This window comes from Parambassis ranga, chromosome 17 (assembly GCF_900634625.1).
Source record: "Parambassis ranga chromosome 17, fParRan2.1, whole genome shotgun sequence".
Classification (NCBI taxonomy): domain Eukaryota; kingdom Metazoa; phylum Chordata; class Actinopteri; family Ambassidae; genus Parambassis; species Parambassis ranga.
Genome location: NC_041037.1, coordinates 2,069,060 through 2,086,068, shown reverse-complemented (window position 1 = coordinate 2,086,068; position 17,009 = coordinate 2,069,060). Strand labels below are relative to the sequence as shown.

At 42.5% G+C, this 17,009-nt stretch overlaps 2 protein-coding genes across 4 annotated transcripts; one reads left to right on the top strand and one right to left on the bottom strand.

Annotated features, from left to right (window-relative positions):
- On the top strand, positions 1-12,280 carry nectin4b (nectin cell adhesion molecule 4b). 3 transcript variants are annotated; one of them, XM_028427298.1, is made up of 11 exons: positions 1-396; positions 3,006-3,206; positions 3,313-3,480; positions 5,265-5,543; positions 7,070-7,187; positions 9,617-9,768; positions 10,005-10,185; positions 10,310-10,385; positions 10,597-10,656; positions 10,784-10,969; positions 11,295-12,280. In XM_028427298.1, exons 1-11 carry the CDS (start codon positions 345-347, stop codon positions 11,541-11,543), a joined length of 1,722 nt encoding a protein of 573 aa, XP_028283099.1. In that variant the 5' UTR covers positions 1-344; the 3' UTR covers positions 11,544-12,280. The 3 variants fall into 3 exon arrangements, with proteins under 3 accessions (XP_028283099.1, XP_028283097.1, XP_028283098.1); XM_028427296.1 differs by having other exon boundaries at positions 11,259-12,280; XM_028427297.1 differs by having other exon boundaries at positions 2-396; positions 10,023-10,185; positions 11,259-12,280.
- A 79-nt stretch (positions 12,281-12,359) lies between these two features.
- Positions 12,360-14,688, bottom strand: LOC114449550 (zinc finger protein 69 homolog). Its single transcript, XM_028427300.1, has 2 exons — positions 14,221-14,688; positions 12,360-13,486 (listed from the first exon to the last, which is right to left on the bottom strand). Exons 1-2 carry the CDS (start codon positions 14,495-14,497, stop codon positions 12,576-12,578), a joined length of 1,188 nt encoding a protein of 395 aa, XP_028283101.1. The 5' UTR covers positions 14,498-14,688; the 3' UTR covers positions 12,360-12,575.
- Between the last annotated feature and the right edge of the window lie 2,321 nt (positions 14,689-17,009).

Sequence of the window (17,009 nt, the reverse complement as noted above, 5' to 3'; positions counted from 1 at the left end):
ACCTGGGCAGAGGCTCCTCAGACAGGTTTGCGGTTGATCCATACGCGCGCTGTCTTTAGGTTCATCCTCTGAGTTACGCGCCAGCTTCGTGACATTTGTTTTTTCTTTCTTTCTTTCTTTGTGTGTGTTTACGCATGGAATGACGTCAGTTTGCAGCCTGAACAGTGCTGAAGTTTTAAGTTTTGTTTTTTGAAGACCCGTGCACCTGTCCAGGACTGCGGACTTCCACCTGCTGCTGCAGCAGAGGCTCTGAAGTGAACTTAAAAAAATGAAAGTCTGACATGATATTTTAGGAGGAGAGAAGGAACCTGGTCAGGACAAACTTTAGAATTCTTGGACTAAAGATGGAGTCAAAGGGGAAGCTCTGTGTGGTGCTGGCTCTGCTTTTTCTAATTGGTGAGTTTTCTATTACATTGATTTACATGACAATCACCATTGACTTTTTACAATTAAAGACACTCAGAGAATCCTGCTGTCCTCTTAAACCTCCGAGGAGCTCTTTGGTGCTTCTAACTTCTACCTGTTCAGTGACAGAATTCTCTTTGATGGCATCAGACATGTTTCTTTCTAAAATAACCAGAAGTTTAAATGATGTTTGTGCACAGTCTTTTCCTCTGAGGTGTGTTTGTTTGACTCTTGAAAGTGGATGTTTGACTGAAAACATCCACTTTTTCTCCACAGGCTTCCCAGTCTTTTAATAGTTTGTGTGCATTTGCATGCTTCTTCCTTCCCCCAGGTGAAATGTGCAGCACAAGCCTGTAAAGCAGCATCGATCCACGCCCGAGCTTATCAACAAACCTTTGCTCGCTGCTGCCAAAACCTTTCCCAGGAATCATTTCTAAATCAGATCAGACGCAGTTTTGTTTGTACAAATATTTCATCTTCTGTTTAATCTGTTTTTTTTAATATAATTTTGCCATCAGGACACTCAGTGTGAGCGCGTACACAGTATCCTCTCTGAGGACAGCTCTGTTTCTATTTATTTACCTTTATCCTGGTGTGTGTGTGTGTGTGTGTGTGTTGTATACTTCATCATTACATCTCCAATGTGCACTTTTGTGCACTCTTGGCCTGTTGGTTCTAATTTAACTAAAGGCTTAAAGGTCATGAGAAAACCTTTGTAAATAGCGACACCTGTGGCCACTAGGGGAACTGCACTCAACACTCTCTTGCCACACATGCACAAGAGAATCAGTTTAATCAACTTGAGAGTTGTTTAACTTGGCTGTATTACTTTATTAGCTGGTTAGTTTGAGATTTTAGCTAATCAAGTAGCCTAAGCTGCAACTTGCAAGCTAGCAAGTGTATATTATTAATACATTTTAGCATTTCTCCTTGTTTGTGTAAGCAGGCTAGCTAACAACAGCTAACACTGCAGAAAGTCCTTCACCTCAAATTAAATTAAAAACATAAAAAATCAGCACAAACCAGAAACAGGCTCAGGTTATACTGGTGACATCTTGTAAACACACTCATCCTGTGACAAGTTGTCACAAGTGCACATAGATTTATAAGCCAAAAAACAGTTTGTTTGCGACAACAGCTTTTATTGGTTCAACTTCTTGTATCAAGCCAGAGAAACAGGTTTCCCTGTGTCATGTGGAGATGTAACCATCCTGCACAGTCACCCAGTCAATATATTGAGCTGCCTGTATGAACACTGAGGTCGAGCCCGGCCTTATCACCCCTCATCAAGAGCTCCCTGATGCTTTTGTAAATCCCCGCAGCTGTAATCTCCAGCCTGAAACCAGACGAGCCGAGGCCGATATGAGACATGCACATGTGGGCACATGATGTCCTCATACTTTTGTTCGGAGGGACATGTCTGTCAGTGCAGGTGTGTGTGTGTGTAGCAGCAGAACAGAATGTGGCTCTGTCGCATTCTCACTTCTAGTAAACATAAATTAGAACTCATTGCCCAACTGGCTTCTTCCTGTTTTTTTGACTAATTCTGATGGTGGTGCCCGTCTGCTTTTGTTTCCTGCTTTTGTGGTGATTAAAGTTAACGCTGCCAAAACTGGGACACTGCTGCTCAAAATGCAAGCGCACATTTAAACTATTATTTTTCTTACCTGCAACCACAGGTGTGATAGAGTTCCTGTCATCCTGCGTGAACAGGAAAAGCTTGTAGAGCAGCCTTGTGATGCGTGTCTACAGAGCCAGTGTGTGTTTAACTCTTTCTTTCTGTTTGGTGTTTATCTCTGTTGACTCACGCTCTCACCTCTGTCTTCATTCCTCTAAAGCCAGTTTTACTTAAAGTCTGCCGCTGTCACTGGCTCTTTCTCCATCGACTGCTAAATCAGGTCAACAACACTGTGGCGCTTTGTTGTCCAAATGTAACCTCTGTCTATGTGAAGGGACCCCCTCGCCCGCCGAGTCTCAATCAAGTGTCCTTGCTCTGACTACGTGGGAGTGGGTGTCCCATATCGGCTTCTTTGTAATCATTAATTACACTCATGAATCAGTAACCACTGAAAGGGAAAAAAAAAACGTGTTCACCCCAGAAATCAAAGTGCAAATGTTTGGCTTTTCCTGTTCGCAGCGCTCTCACGCCTTATTTCTGTTTGTGTCCCACGGAGTGATGCAGAATTTCAACCAGGTGTGATGCAGGTTTCAGTCATTAGTCAGTTCTGATGAAGAGCTTTGGTGAAATGTGTCAGTAATATGAGAGGATGCCAACAGACAAGCAGGTTAGGTGAAGTGACGGCTGCCTGTAGGTGTGGATGTGAGTTTGAACGTGGTTGTCTGTCTATCTACACACCTGCAGGCGACCTTTTGACCTGAGTGTTATTGAATAATGTCAGGTGCCTGTGCGGTCCTCTGTGAGGCAGAACATTGTTGTCTGTAGGTCCGGTTTGATGATAAAGACAACTGACTTTGGTGATTGCTCGGATGGGTTGCTTTACATATTGATGTTAACAAAGAGTTTGGAAGATACACTTGTTATTGGACGTTGCTGTTTAGGAATGTAACTATACCTAAAGACGGCCATCTCTCCTTCTCAGCCGTGTCTGTACAGGCTGACTTTTTGGAGCCTCTTCAGACCAGGACCTCCCAGCGCTCCTTCGCAGAGAGTCAGACCAGACTCCCCTGTCAGTACCAGGAGGAGGAGGGCGAGAAGGTGGTGCAAGTCACCTGGTACAAGGAGCTTCCAGACGGCACCAAGGATCAGATCATCACAGCTCACTTCACGGACGGCCACACAGGTACGAGAAGGAAGCTCCTGTTTGGAGGAAAACGATAATATTACATTTTTGTCCTTAAGCTTCATTAAGTTTAAAGATCCTTAGCTAAAGTGTTTGTTTTTGTCAGAGTTCGGGCGTTACTCTGGTCGGATGAGGTTTGAGAACGGCAGTCCCACACAGAACTCCGCACTGCTCATCCCCAACACTGAGGAGTCAGACGATGGCACCTACACCTGCCACATCTCCACCTTCCCCAACGGAAACTTCGAGAGACACATCACACTGACTGTCTGGGGTAAGAGTCATCCTTCTTTCTCTGTCTTTTCTCTCCCACACACCCTTAATCCTGTCAGAGCTGCTGTAATGATGCTTAAACCATAATCATCTTCATAGAAGAAAAGCTGCTAACAAGGGGAATTCGATAGACTTTCCAACGTGGGCCACAAACACTGAAAGCACATTTTAGGTTTAAAGTGTTTTTTTAGTCTGTAAATATGAATTCACGGGAGACTTTGCAATAGCACCAGAAAGCTACAGACCAAACATTTGTGCCAAAAATAGCTGAGGAACTGTAGTGTGAGTGGCAGGCTGGTGGTACAGGAGTCGGATAGAGGCCCAGCTGTCAAAACAAGCTGATAATGTTCAGACAGTGTCTTATAACAAAAAGCAAACCGCAGGATTTGATTCAGTGATAAATAATACTGTAATAACGGGAAATAAAAATGTAGAAATATACGGGAGAGCACCAGGAGAGGATTTACAGAGACAGATTAAAAAAACAGTGCAAACATGCTCAGCAGATAATATCAAGGATCCTATCAGCTAAGCAAGAAAACCAGGAATTCTAGCAACAGTGGTCCCTACACTGCCTCCGATGAGCTGGACTTCTAAACTATTAAGAAATCATTTTTAAAGGTAAACATTCAGGTTGGAAGGTTGTCATCCACCTAATCTGGACCTCCTTCACCCTCCTGACCTGAGTTTTATTGTGAACGTATCCCAGTGGTTATTAGCCTCCGTGGGAACGTTGTTCTTGGATGAATCTTATGTAAATCCTGGAATGATGCTATCATTGCTAAACAACTTTCTCATTTTGCCGCTAGTCATCATCCTGAGCTGCAGTTTGGTCACAGGCCTGTCTCAGCACGCCACAGATCAGATAGACCAACACAAACACACACACACACACTCGTAACCGACAACCCACAACACTGAACTTCCTCAACCTTCAAACACTCAGTCATAACATGTTGATTTTTGCATGAGGTGTAATTCATTCAGTAGAATATCTATCTGTGATTAAGGTAATTTAAGCTTCACATGGTCCCTGAATGTGTCTTTCAGTACAAAATACATGCCTTGTTTTAGCCTTGTTCCAAACAGTCTGTTTCAGTGACAGTAGCTTTAAATGCAAATGAGGTGCTGCTGGCTCCGCCCATGTTTGGTAGACACCACTGCTATAGAGACCCTTCCAAAAAAAGACTGTAAATAATGATACATCACTGGTAACCAAAACACAAGAGATGTACTATACACATTGAAACCATCTCTGGGCGGGCCTTAACCCCTTATGACATCATAAAGGGCTGCAAACTTGAATGGGCTTTTTCATGCGTTTCCTTTGTGTGTTAATGGAAAATAAAAATAACATTGGATCATGACATTAACTAGTAGTCATTCTCCCTGCGATACATACAACTCTGTGACATCATGTTTTTCAGAGTTTCTGTTTATGAAGGCTTGCTCAGGTGTTGCTCTCGGCTTTGTATGTTAATCCATAATAGTTGTTGTTACTAAAGCTGACTACTTCTTTTGTCTTCTGCGTTAGTAATCCAAGCAGCAGCGGAAAGTCGGTGTGTTTACTACAGTCGTGACTAAAGTTTGACTCACAGTAGAACCAGCTGGTGACAAATGATGAAAATATATTTACATGAAAATATCAAACATGAGCCCTGAACGCCTGTTCCACACAGTCCATGCAACACTAATCCTGATCTTTCAGCCAGGGCTAAAGACATTGTGTAGACACAGTGAAACCCATGAACCCCTGAACTCACCGTGTTCCTCTCCTCCTCCTAGTTTTTCCCATCTCCACCCTGGATCCTGTAATCCTCGTGGAGGGCCAGCCGTTCGGCGTGGTGGCCTCCTGTCGAGCTGTGGGTCGCCCGGCCCCCACTCTGTCCTGGGACACGGACCTGTCGGGTCAGATTCAGGACCGCAGCAGCGAGGCGGGCTCTGTGTCCAGCTACTACTCCCTCCACCCTCTGCGCAGCATGAACGAGAAGAAGCTGGACTGCTTGATGTCACATCCTGGTCTGGAGCAGCCGCGCAGGATCACAAACCGCCTGGTGGTTCATTGTGAGTACAGCTGATCATCTAAAACACAAACAAATCAGTATATTCTCACATAATTTTATCAATTTGCAGCTGATCTGTCATAACCGGAATAGCAGAAGTAAAACTGGATGCAGTGATGATTTTATCACTCCGCTGGTATTTACCTTAGCAGAGCTCTGAACTGGAACACCTCCATGGACCGCAACTATTATTAACACTAGTAGCTACACCCTTTTTTCTGCAGTGGTGTCGAGTTGTTTGCATTGACATGTTCAGATCAGAAAACTGAGCACTGTGTTTTTAGTCTTTCATGTAATATGTTATAGTTTACAAATTTAACCAGAATGAATATAGCAGGTTACAATGATTTCCTCTCAGTCCTCACCACATTGTATTTATAAATGAGTGAGAGAGCAGACTAAACATTAGACAATATTGGCAGATTGGAAAGTTTATGAGTAATACTGTGTCCTTGACCATTATTGTGCGGCGGGCAAATAAAGCTCAGTTCTCTAAGCGCTCTTTGTCTAATGAAACAGCAGCACACGAAGACAGAGCCGCTTTATTATTGGCAATAAATGACACAGAGGACACCATCCAAGTCATCAGATGGAGGAGGAGGAAACAGTCCTGTCCCTTTATCGTCATTTTCAGTTACAGAGCACAATTCATCACCTGCAACAAGCTTCTTCACCTTTTTCTTGGTTGCCAACGTGGACCAGTTCTACCCAACTATGAGAATTTACATGCAAAGCTACAGAGCTTGACCTCTGCTATCATTTTGTTGTGCGTGTGATTCACACACATTTGAAGGTGTGGACTTCAGGAATTTGACAACCTCTGACTCACACGTATTTGTCACTTTAAATTTTATTTGGCTGTTTAAAACAAGTTCACCCTAAGAACAGATATGCAAACACCTAGAGGCATTTTAACAGAAGAGGAAAAGGTGCTTTTTTCAGTGCAAAAGAATTAAGTGTCATCTGCATAGACAGTAATAAAAACACATTTAATTAAAGCCTATTCATAAAAAATATGGTTTAAATGTGTACATGTGAGTGAATTCTTGGGTAATGAGTCATTCTATATATTCAGAAAAACATCTGCTTTTTTTAAAAATAATACATGACTCAACCAAAAGCCCACATGTCAGAGTCTTTCATCGGAGCTTCTGTAACAATCCTTGGTGGATTTGTGGGAAGTTTAGAAACATGAAAGAGTCTTAAAACTCCACACGCAGATGCAACCTGATCCATGCACACCCACCAAAGAATGTCACAAATATGTTTATGTTCTTTTTTTTTAAAGGAAGTAGTTTGCATGAAGAAGATTTGTAAAGTAGATGTGTAATGTGATCTTATTTTTCTGTTTGCGGGACTTAAGATTTTGAACTTGCAAAACTGCTCTGTGTGAACAGGAAACTAAAGCTATTTCGCCGTTAGTGTGAACAGACGTCTTTGAATCTGTTTTGTTTTTGTGGCATCATGCAGCGTATGTGTGATTATTTCATGTTGCTGCGTACTAATGTGTGTGTGTTTCTGTGTCAGACCCCCCAGACGCCACCATCTCTACCCCCTCAGGACACTGGTATAATGGCTTGGAGAAAGCTGAGCTGGTGTGTGAAGGCGGTGGAAACCCCAAGTCTGAGAACATCAGCTGGACCTGGTACAGTCAGCACACTCTCTGCTCTCTAACTGTCTGGTTTCCAGCAATAATTAAACGTTCATTCACCCCCCACTGTAACACTATCTGTGCTGCTAAATTGCTCTTTACATGGCGCTGGAATGTGAGTCAAAACACAGATAAGCCACCGCTAACACGCATACACATACATACAAAACAAAGAAGTGTGCATGAATCTAAAGAGGGGGGGGGGGGGCTTTATTCTTTCAGTCTCAATTCACTGAATAAAAGCTGCGGTGTCGTGTTGCGAAATTAGAAGTTTGAAAAAGAGGGAGGGAGAAATTTTCACACGAGGGAGAGAGCGAGCAACACGAGGAAGAGCAGGAGACACATGTTAAGCACTTAATCATAGTGCCGAGCTTTAAATATCACTGTAATGCCTGGTAGAAAACACAGGGTCTGCACTTTAATTAGAGGCACAGTACCAGCCATTACAGCTATGCCTGCTGCGCACACAGTGATCAAATGCTGCGTGCTGAGTGGAAGATATTTCAGCCATGAGACAATCCTGGAATATTGAAATTATTTTGGATTAAACCTTTTTCTTGTGTGTGTGTGTGTGTGTGATAGAAACCCACAGCGCAGACATGCTCAGACCCACAGAGGCTTGTTTTTAGTTCTTAACAAAAGGTCAGCAGTTTAGGAGCAGTTTTACTTTGTTTGCTGAGAGGCGAGACGATGAGTGACACGTCTGTTTAAACATATTCAGCTTGGTTAAGAAACCTTGAGGACATACAGGGTAGGGAGGACCCTCCTTGGGGCTGATGGAAAGGTACATAAATAGGGAGGAGAGGATAGAGAGAAGATAGCAGTTAGAAATTAGTATTGACTGTATATAAATATGATGTTAAAGTCCTTTTTATTATTTAAACAGGTGAGTTGTAGAATAGAATAGAATATACTTTATGAATCCCTTTGGGAAGGTCCCTCAGGGAAACTCGGGTACCAGCAGCAATACAACACCGACAGTCAGAGCAAGAGTTAAATAGAATAAAATAGAATATAGTACACTAAAAATAAAAGATAAGAGGACAGGAAATAAAGTATAGAGACCAAAATGTATGTAAATATATATATGTAGGTAAACACATTGGCATGCAGCTCTATGGGGATTGACACTTGTGGAACCAGCCTTAAGTGGCCACACAAATGTACAAATTGACACTCAATCTGCATTTTTAGTGGGATTTTGTACATGAGTGTTGACATAAGGAGTGACCCTCAAACTACAAGTTATCATTTTTAATGCTTTTTTTTTGGAAAAAAAATGAATCAATGTCAACTGTGTCTGTTGAGAGTGAATAAAGTAGATGTTGAACTTTCACATTAGGTCCTGTCCACACAGAGACGAAAACGTCTTATAGAAAGCTTCTTATAGAACTCTGTTTGCCTTGTACGGTAGTAACAAAACAGGGGAAAGACAGTACAACAAATATTATCTTATCATTGTGATAAGAATTTTTACAATTAAGGTCCAATGGATACAACAAAAGAAATGATAATTATATGTTAGTGAACATAGATTTACTTTGTAGACTGTAAGGTCTCCTCTTCACCCCTGTCTCCAGTCTTTTAAAGGTAAATAAACATGTCACAAAAAATCCCAAGCTATCATTAAGTAAGGGTTAAACTGTAGTTTCCCTCATTCTTAGATAGTAAACCTTCTTCCTTACAGCAATGATGATAAGTGACTCACAAAGATGAAATCAGCACAGTGTGAGGCCGCAGCACAGATCAGAATCTTTCCTTTTTTGGCTGCTAAAGGTGGATTAGTCACCTTATCTGTATCATTTTCAACCCTCTACACTGTGTCAGATGCAATCTCCACCTGTGACTTGGTTATAAAAGGCCGGTCAGAGAAGCTAGGTGGGGTTTTGAGAAAAGAAATTGGATCTGGTTCCAGTTTGGGGGGTAAAGCAGCAGGTAAATAGCTGCTGCAGCACAGTGAAACCAGGGGCAACATGACCCCTCTCAGTGGACCTAAATCAGAAAACTGGTTCTCCATTATGTGGCCTGCACAGTGTGGGATTCTGTGCTTAAATATCCCACAAACCTAGTATTTATTTGGTCTGTACAGATCGATGGACGTCAGTGGTAAGCTCAGCAGGTTTGGGTTCAGGTGCACAGAAATTGGTGGTTTACCCTCTGTGGTGAACCCGATGCCTCTTGGTGTTTAGCCCGGTAACTTCCTTGCTTTTTTTTTTTTATAACATTTTGCTGTGTTGCTTAACAGCAGACGTCATTAGATATTTGTGTGTTTCCTGTTCTCATCTTTAACATTGACTGAATTCACTCTTTTTTTTTTTTAGTAAAATGACGCACAGCTTTTGTTTGAAGCAGTGACTCATACGTTTCTGCATGTTTCACATCTCTGCACATTTATACTGATACTCTATTGTGATTGTCTGCAGGAAAGGAGGAGCTCTGCCTGATGGGGTGTCTGTGCATGGGGGGAAACTCAGTTTTGGGCGGGCCCTCCGCATTAATGACAGTGGGGTCTATGAGTGCCTGGCCAGGAACAGTGTGGGTGTTGGAAGATCAGAGTATCTGTTGAATGTAGCAGGTAAGGGTCGCTGCTTTTTTCTCCCCTGTATGTTTTGTTTGTATTTTAGAGGATGGATGAATGGAAAAGGAGTGAAAAAAACATCCTAATACTGCAGTTAGTCTTTTTGAAGGTGTAAAGTGTTGCTGCCCTCTTGTGGTGGATAGAGGGCATGAACAGAAGTTAAACTTAGGATCACAGCTGCTGCGTAAAAGATCAAATTTGCTGTTTGTGTGAGAGAGCTTCACAGGATGTAGTCTTTATTTGTCTTCCAGAGAAGCGTAAAGGCGTCCTCCCTGGTGCTGATAACGTGTTGCTGATCATTATCGGTGCTTCAGCCGGAGCTTTGGTCATGGTGCTGGTCATTGTCGTCCTGCTCGTTAACCGCTACCATCGACATAGAACCAAAAAACTTGAGATGCAACTCAACGAAAAAACGTGAGCTGAGCGTCAGAAAGAAAACATTCATTGTCAAACAGCCTGGACTGTGAGGAGACACGGGCTGTCCAGACGCACTGTTCTTCTCTAAAATCCTCTAAATGTGCTGCCTTATCTTTTCCAGGGAGGAAGTTAACAGCCTTTCAAGACAAGCCTCCTTCAGGAGACTCAACTCTGTCAGCTCAGACCCAAGAGTGCAGGTACACACACACACACACACTCCTGCTGTGAACAAAAACATGAACAACAAACCAGGCCGACACACCCGCCTAGGATTTGGGTGGAGCTGGTGGCAGGGCAGCCAGCTATGTCGGCTGATGATTACAGGCATGCAGCATTCACAGCCGTGCCATTAATTTCTTAATCGTTTAAAAGTAACTTGTTTTCTTTCACTTTCTCTGTTCTTTCCAGCTTGAAGATTACGCCCTGCTCCGAGTAGACAGCCGAATAAAAAACAGCCAAATGTCTCTGGTGAGTGACAGGAGGGAAAAATAATAATTAAAAACTTAGTGTTATCAGCTCCTGAAGTTTGCATCTCTGAGATAACAAACAGTTGCTATCAGCGTTGTGATGTTGTGTGTTATCTCCCTGCCTGCAGGAGCGCCCCATCTACAAAGGCAGCCAGTCCACTCTGACTGGGAAGTGGGAGGTGGACGAGCTGGGACGTCCCGTCCTCTGGTCCAGCGGCAGAGAGAGCCTGAGAGGAGCAGAGATACAGAAAGAGGAGGAGGAGGAGCGCAGAAGGAGGGTGGAGGCGTTTGTAAAGAGCAGCAACTTGTCGCTGGTATGCGTCAGCGTCTGAGAGATTATCTTGAAATGTGTTTGTAATGTGTCATATGGAAACATTTGGGTTTTATTTCTGGCTGAGTTTGCATTGTTGTTGTCATGGAGACAGTGAAAGATGCTACAAACAAAAGAGAAGGAAGAATAATTTAGAAATTTCTATTCAAGAAACTTGTTTGTAGCTATAAATAGGGTGAAGATCAACAGAAAATTAGATTTTAGTTATTTAGTATTAGTTCGTTTTCCTATCAGGAAAAATAGCATTCTGTTTTATATGCTGTTTCTACCAGGACTCAGGTCTTCCTTCATCTTTGGTTCCCCTGAAGGCCCAGCAGGAGGATGACACAAGTCCCAAGGAGCTCCACCAGGGCCCCCCCAGAGAGGAAGACTCTCCGCTGGAAGCGGACTGGGCTCCCTCACAGTCTGCAACAGAATGTCACGAAGACGATGAGGACAGCAGCGTCCATGAGATCTCAGAGGCACTCACCAATCACTTTTACTTCCGCGACGGGCTCCTCAGGCCCAGGCCGCACTCCAACGCCATTCTGCTGCACCCCAGAGGGCAGATCGTCTAGACATGATCCCATGAACAACATGAAAACACAGAAAGCCTGTCTGTGGGCTTGGCTCATTTGCTTCAGGCACTTCCCCTATGATCATAATCTTTAGCCTCTTATTTGTGAGATTTTCCTTTATCCTAATGCAGAATTAAATGGTTTGGGAGTTTTGCCTTGAACTAACCACAAGGGCATTCAAATGAAAACTGGGCAAACATGCGTGGAATCATGTTACACAATGGTCACCAGAGCAAAGAACTAAAATTTGTATCAAGGACTTCGTGTGAAGTTTCACATCAACATGCAAACTCCTCATAAAAATCCTGCCTCTCAGTTGTGGTGCCTGGATCACATGAAAGACATTAACGGAGGACAACATGGACAGAGACATAATGAACTGGATACAGACATGGACAACGTTACTTAACCAGTGTATATTAAGGGATAGGATGCAGGCCTTCATTTTTCCCTCATGAGATCTCATGTGGAAAACATGACTGCTTACAATATATGAAGTACATGCTTATTTTTTTTTATCTGTATGTGGAGTGTGTGTCTCCACATGTTCCTGTAGTGATGTATGATTTCCAAATGTGTCATCACCACCTGTGGAAAATGTTTAGTCTGTATAAACCTGTGGGAAACTGGGTAAAATGTAAATACCTATAAAATGTAAATAGGTTGTTCTATACCAGTGTTTTTCTATGGAATGAAAAAAGTGATATGTAAAAATTTTATAAAAGTATGCAAATTAACTTACGTTCTCATTGTGACCTACTTATTATGCTGGTTTACCCTGGAGATATGAGACATTTGAATCAATATTCAGACATGTCACAGGGGCTGTATGTCTTTATAAATCTCAATTTATAACCGATTGCACATCGTACATTACCAGCTGCTATGTCAAAAGTTATAGTTTATAAAAAAACATGTGCACAGTAAAATCAGTCAGCTACATTTTTTCTGTAATGATAAAATACAAAAAAAACGATTAGCTGAGGAATCTAGACGTAAATGCCACTAGTGATATTTCTAGATTTTCTTAACCTAAACTGCATTTTGAGTAAGAGCTTCTTTGTGAGTCCTCTGATGAGTGCGAAGGTTACTCCTCTGAGAAAAACACTTGCCGCATGTGTCGCATGAGTACGGTTTCTCTCCTGTGTGGATTCGTTGGTGGATCTCCAGGTGACTGATGCGATCAAAGCTTTTGCCGCAGAACGGGCAGATGTACCACTTCTCCTTGATGCGACGACTCGCTATAGTTTTTTGCAGCTCTGGATCATTTAAAAGGAAGAATCTGTTGTCTGGGTTCAAAGCAGACATGTTTTTAGTTTGTTGTTGTTTTTCTGAATGGAATCTAACAGACAGTCCTCTCTCAGGAGTGTTTATTGCTTGACTTGGCTGAGACTGGCTGAAAGTCACCGGAGCCCTTGATTTAGTCGATGCGCCCTGCACTGTCCCGTTATCCTGCATGAACCTGTCGGAATATGCCGTCTCTGCGGAGTTATCAAAAATGTCCAAGGCATTTTGAATGAGTAGGATTTCTGAGTCCAGATTTTGTGACAGCTGCTTTGGCTCAAAGAAGCAATCCGAGTCGTCTGCAGTGTCGCTGTCTCCAACTGAAACGGACAACCACTGCTGGGCCTCCGGTTCTTCCATGACCTCAGCAGCAGACTGGTGGCTCAGATCCATCTCGTGGTGACCCGCTCCGTCATTATTGCTGTGGTCCGAGTCAACTATCTGCTCCACAATTTGAACGTCATCTTCGTCTTCTAGCTTGACTATCAAGTCGTCATCATCATCCTCTCTGTCCGCGCTTGAGCAGCGGTCAGACTTGACCTGCTCGCTCTGTTTCTCTTCTGCCTGAGCAGACGGTGATGTTGAATGTCCTGAGGTGTCGGCCTTATCTCTGACGATCTGATCAGAAGACAAGGTCTGGACCGATTCTATTGTTGGCCCTGAAATGACAAACAAAAAAAATCAATACATACAACCGAAAAATCCATATTTTAACATGACTTTTGAATGAGAGGAAGGTGTATGAGTGAGCCAATAAATGAGGCAGCTGTGGCTCAGGTGGTAGAGCTGGACTGACCTTAGGCAAGACACATAATCTCAAAATATAATCAGCAGCTGCACCCTGGTGCCATTCATGTATGCTTCATGTATTAAATTAAATTAACAATCCTTCATTAGTCCCACAGAGGGGACACTTCTTAAGGCTGCTGCCAAGCGATGTCATGCAATGACCAGCAAGGCGCGAGTGCACTGGAGGCAATGCGGGTAAAGTGCCTTGCCCAAGGACACACAACAGTGAGTTGGGATCGAACCACCAACCTTCCGGTTATTGGACAACCCTGCTCTACCACTGAGCCACATGTATGCTTATAACAACATCACAGTGGGCTGTAAACCATTCATTATTATTTACACCCTAATCGTACGTGTTAAACACTGGGACAGGAGTGATTAGAAGACTAAATAATTAGTCTATGGCAGAAAAAGGCCTCTATTTTTATGATAAAAAAGCTCCATGTTGTATGAACAGTAAAATAATAACATATATAAACCATATATTCAGTCACATCTGTTGTCAAACCCTGAACATAATGACACTTGATGACAACATTATAGTGCGTTATAAAGTGACACTTTATTTATCATCTATTGTTTCTTAGGGGGCTGTTCTTACCATCACCGGCGGGCGGCAGCAGCTTGTTCTGCTGCTCTCTCTTGGAAAAAGATGATGAGGACTTATTTGCAGTTTGAGACAGGACCGTCAGCCGCTCGTTCTCCATCGACATTAACTTTCTATTCAGCGCTTCAATCTCACTTTCTCTACGACGAAGTTCCATCTGGACCAGAGCGAAGCCGTCCTCCCACAGTTTGCTGATTTCTAGCACGGCTGTTTTAGTTAGCATCTCCATGATCGAGGTTAACTTGCTCTGGAAAGCCACAGAGTTGGCCATGTTGGCCCACGACGTCACCTCTTGTCTGGCTGTAGAGCCGCTGGCGGACCGTTGGAGGGACGTGGACGTGGGGACAAAAACACACGACGGCAGCTATTTGGCCGCTGCTGTTAGTTTACATTAGGAGAAGGTGTTTGAGGTGAAAAACATGGAAGTGTAATACAATAGTAACAGGAAGCAGGGGCGGTCACGTGACAGGGGATGTACAGTGGCTCTGACGGGTCAAAAATGTTCAAGTTCATAAAAAAAAATGAATTACAACGGAAGTTATCGATTTTAATTCAGATCTAATTTTTAGGATGTTAGCTCAAAGTCATCAATCATTATTATATTAGCATTATATTGGTTAATTCAAAGTAATTACTAACTAATATACACATTTGTATAGATATAAACCAGACTATACTATGCATGTGAGCGTCATAGGTGCTAAAAGATTTTAAAAACACATTTATTTCTTCAAAAAACGGATTTAATTCCTATTAGAGTCACTATGTGCTTGGATGTGTAATGTCATAGTAACTCAATGTGACTATATTTTAAAAGTAAAAGACAATTTTATCACTTTTGGCCAGACAAATAGTTGAGATTATAATAAAAAAACATTAAGAACTTCAGTCTTACATTGCACAAGCACAGTAGGCATTTTGTGCCCCCTATGTTTGGCAGCTACTCTGATGGTATCAGGATATGCAGAAGGAGTGGCAGAGATATGAAGGTTGTAACGTATCTGAACACCAATTCCAACATGCCCACATATAAATAAGTCTTTTCCCTGTAACCTTATCACAAAATATCACCTTAAGCAAACTGAGGTGTGACGCGTTTACAGTGAAACCAACAACAACTGTGTGTGGCAATGTTTTAACAGGACATGTAGAGCAGCGCTGTCTGATGTTGTCCACTAGATGAGGCTGTGCCCCTGACCGTGTGGGAACATAGTTTGTGTTATATGCCATACGTGTATTCATGTGTAAATCTCCTGCCTGTAACCCATTTACTGTCTTGCAAATATCTCATTGCATTTAACCAGTGGGACATTTGTTAAAGTAATTATCCAGACCAAAAAGAAAAAAATAGGTTAATAAAAACATGATCAAAACAAATAAACTGTCAAGTTTGATGCACATCAAAGAGCTTTGGTCTGAAACCATAAAAATGGGATTAATTTCCAGGGAGTGGATGCTTCTGTTTGCAAAAATAGACTTTTTAGTTGTTATATTTTGCCACTAATTAAAGATATAACCAGATGTGATGGCTGAATTATGGTCCTTTAGACGTCACGTTATTCATATGTACCTTATCATAGGCTTTTATTTTGTAACTGCTTCTTCTTAATCCACACCAAAAACCACCCTCTGCTATAACATTTCTTCCTTTTTATATTGGTAAATTCTCATATTTGTATTAAATTAACTTCATGACGTGAGTCATATGTTTGTATTTCTGTACATGTATTATGGACGTGAACTTTTATTTTGTGAATTTTCCTCATTCTGACAGTTACCATGGGCACACGCACATATGCGCATGCTCATTGGCTCACCGACGTGTCAATCATTTGTGGGCGGGGTCATTGGGAGTTACTTTGGATGAGAGCAAAGAGACGACGGAGCTGTCAAACAGCAACAATCGTCTGAAATATTATCCCGGGCGCTACAAACACGGCGAACTTTGCTCCTTCGTGGAAACGACAACGACAAGAGCACGTCTTGGGTTCACTTTAAGAATTCAGCAATCGGAAAATTTGGACTTTTCAACCGTCGCGAAGAGAAAGTTCTGTTTTTTTTTGTTGTATGTGTGTTTGTAGGATCTGAGGCTAATGTCTGTTAGCTCTTCGCTTAGCTCTAGTTTTGTTGACAAACTAGCCCCCTTCCTCCGCTAGTCAGCGAGCTAGCCTCGCTATCAACTCAACTCTGCTGTTTCGGTGGAGGCTTTTCAATAAATGCCACCCACGTAAAGCTGGATCCATACTCCGCGAGACAAAGACATTTTTCCCCCCTGCAGACGTTACGCCCACAAAATGACGTCATTTTTTGTCTCTGACCGCCCGCTGATCCGCACTTTTGTGCACAGGGTCCGGGCCGAACTTTGTCTTTCAAGGCTGTGCGGCAACCATGCTGTGATTGGTCGGAATTTATTGTGGGCGTGATGAAAGTGGAGAAGCGCATGAGCCTCTCCAGGTATATAGGTAGGTGTATAAACAGCACTGATTCAGCAGATTTAGATAAGACCATACCGGTTTTGCATGATGAGCAATAAAAGAAAGAAAGAAAGGCAAGTCAGGGTGATTTGTCACCAATAACTCCAGACAGCCATTCACACATACCAGATGGTGACTGTTATTACCATTCTATATACTCCTACATACCCGGGCATAATAGGCTCGTTAACAATGTCTGTATATCTTTGCTATTGTTACTTTTAATGTCGCATCTTCACAGCTCATCACCGGACAGTTTGAAGTGTCGCAGGCACATTGGAACACAGTAGATGTGCAAATGTGGTCATA

What these genes read in the sequence shown, in the direction of transcription:
- LOC114449550 (XM_028427300.1), bottom strand. Translation starts at nt 14,497, where the DNA reads ATGGCCAACTCTGTGGCTTTCCAGAGCAAGTTAACCTCGATCATGGAG. An exon ending in GCTGCCGCCCGCCGGTGATG is followed by an intron (nt 13,487 to 14,220) that starts GTAAGAACAGCC and finishes TTGTCATTTCAG; the next exon opens with GGCCAACAATAGAATCGGTC.
- nectin4b (XM_028427296.1), top strand. Translation starts at nt 345, where the DNA reads ATGGAGTCAAAGGGGAAGCTCTGTGTGGTGCTGGCTCTGCTTTTTCTA. An exon ending in ATGCAACTCAACGAAAAAAC is followed by an intron (nt 10,186 to 10,309) that starts GTGAGCTGAGCG and finishes TATCTTTTCCAG; the next exon opens with GGAGGAAGTTAACAGCCTTT. An exon ending in AGAGCAGCAACTTGTCGCTG is followed by an intron (nt 10,970 to 11,258) that starts GTATGCGTCAGC and finishes TGTTTCTACCAG; the next exon opens with GACTCAGGTCTTCCTTCATC.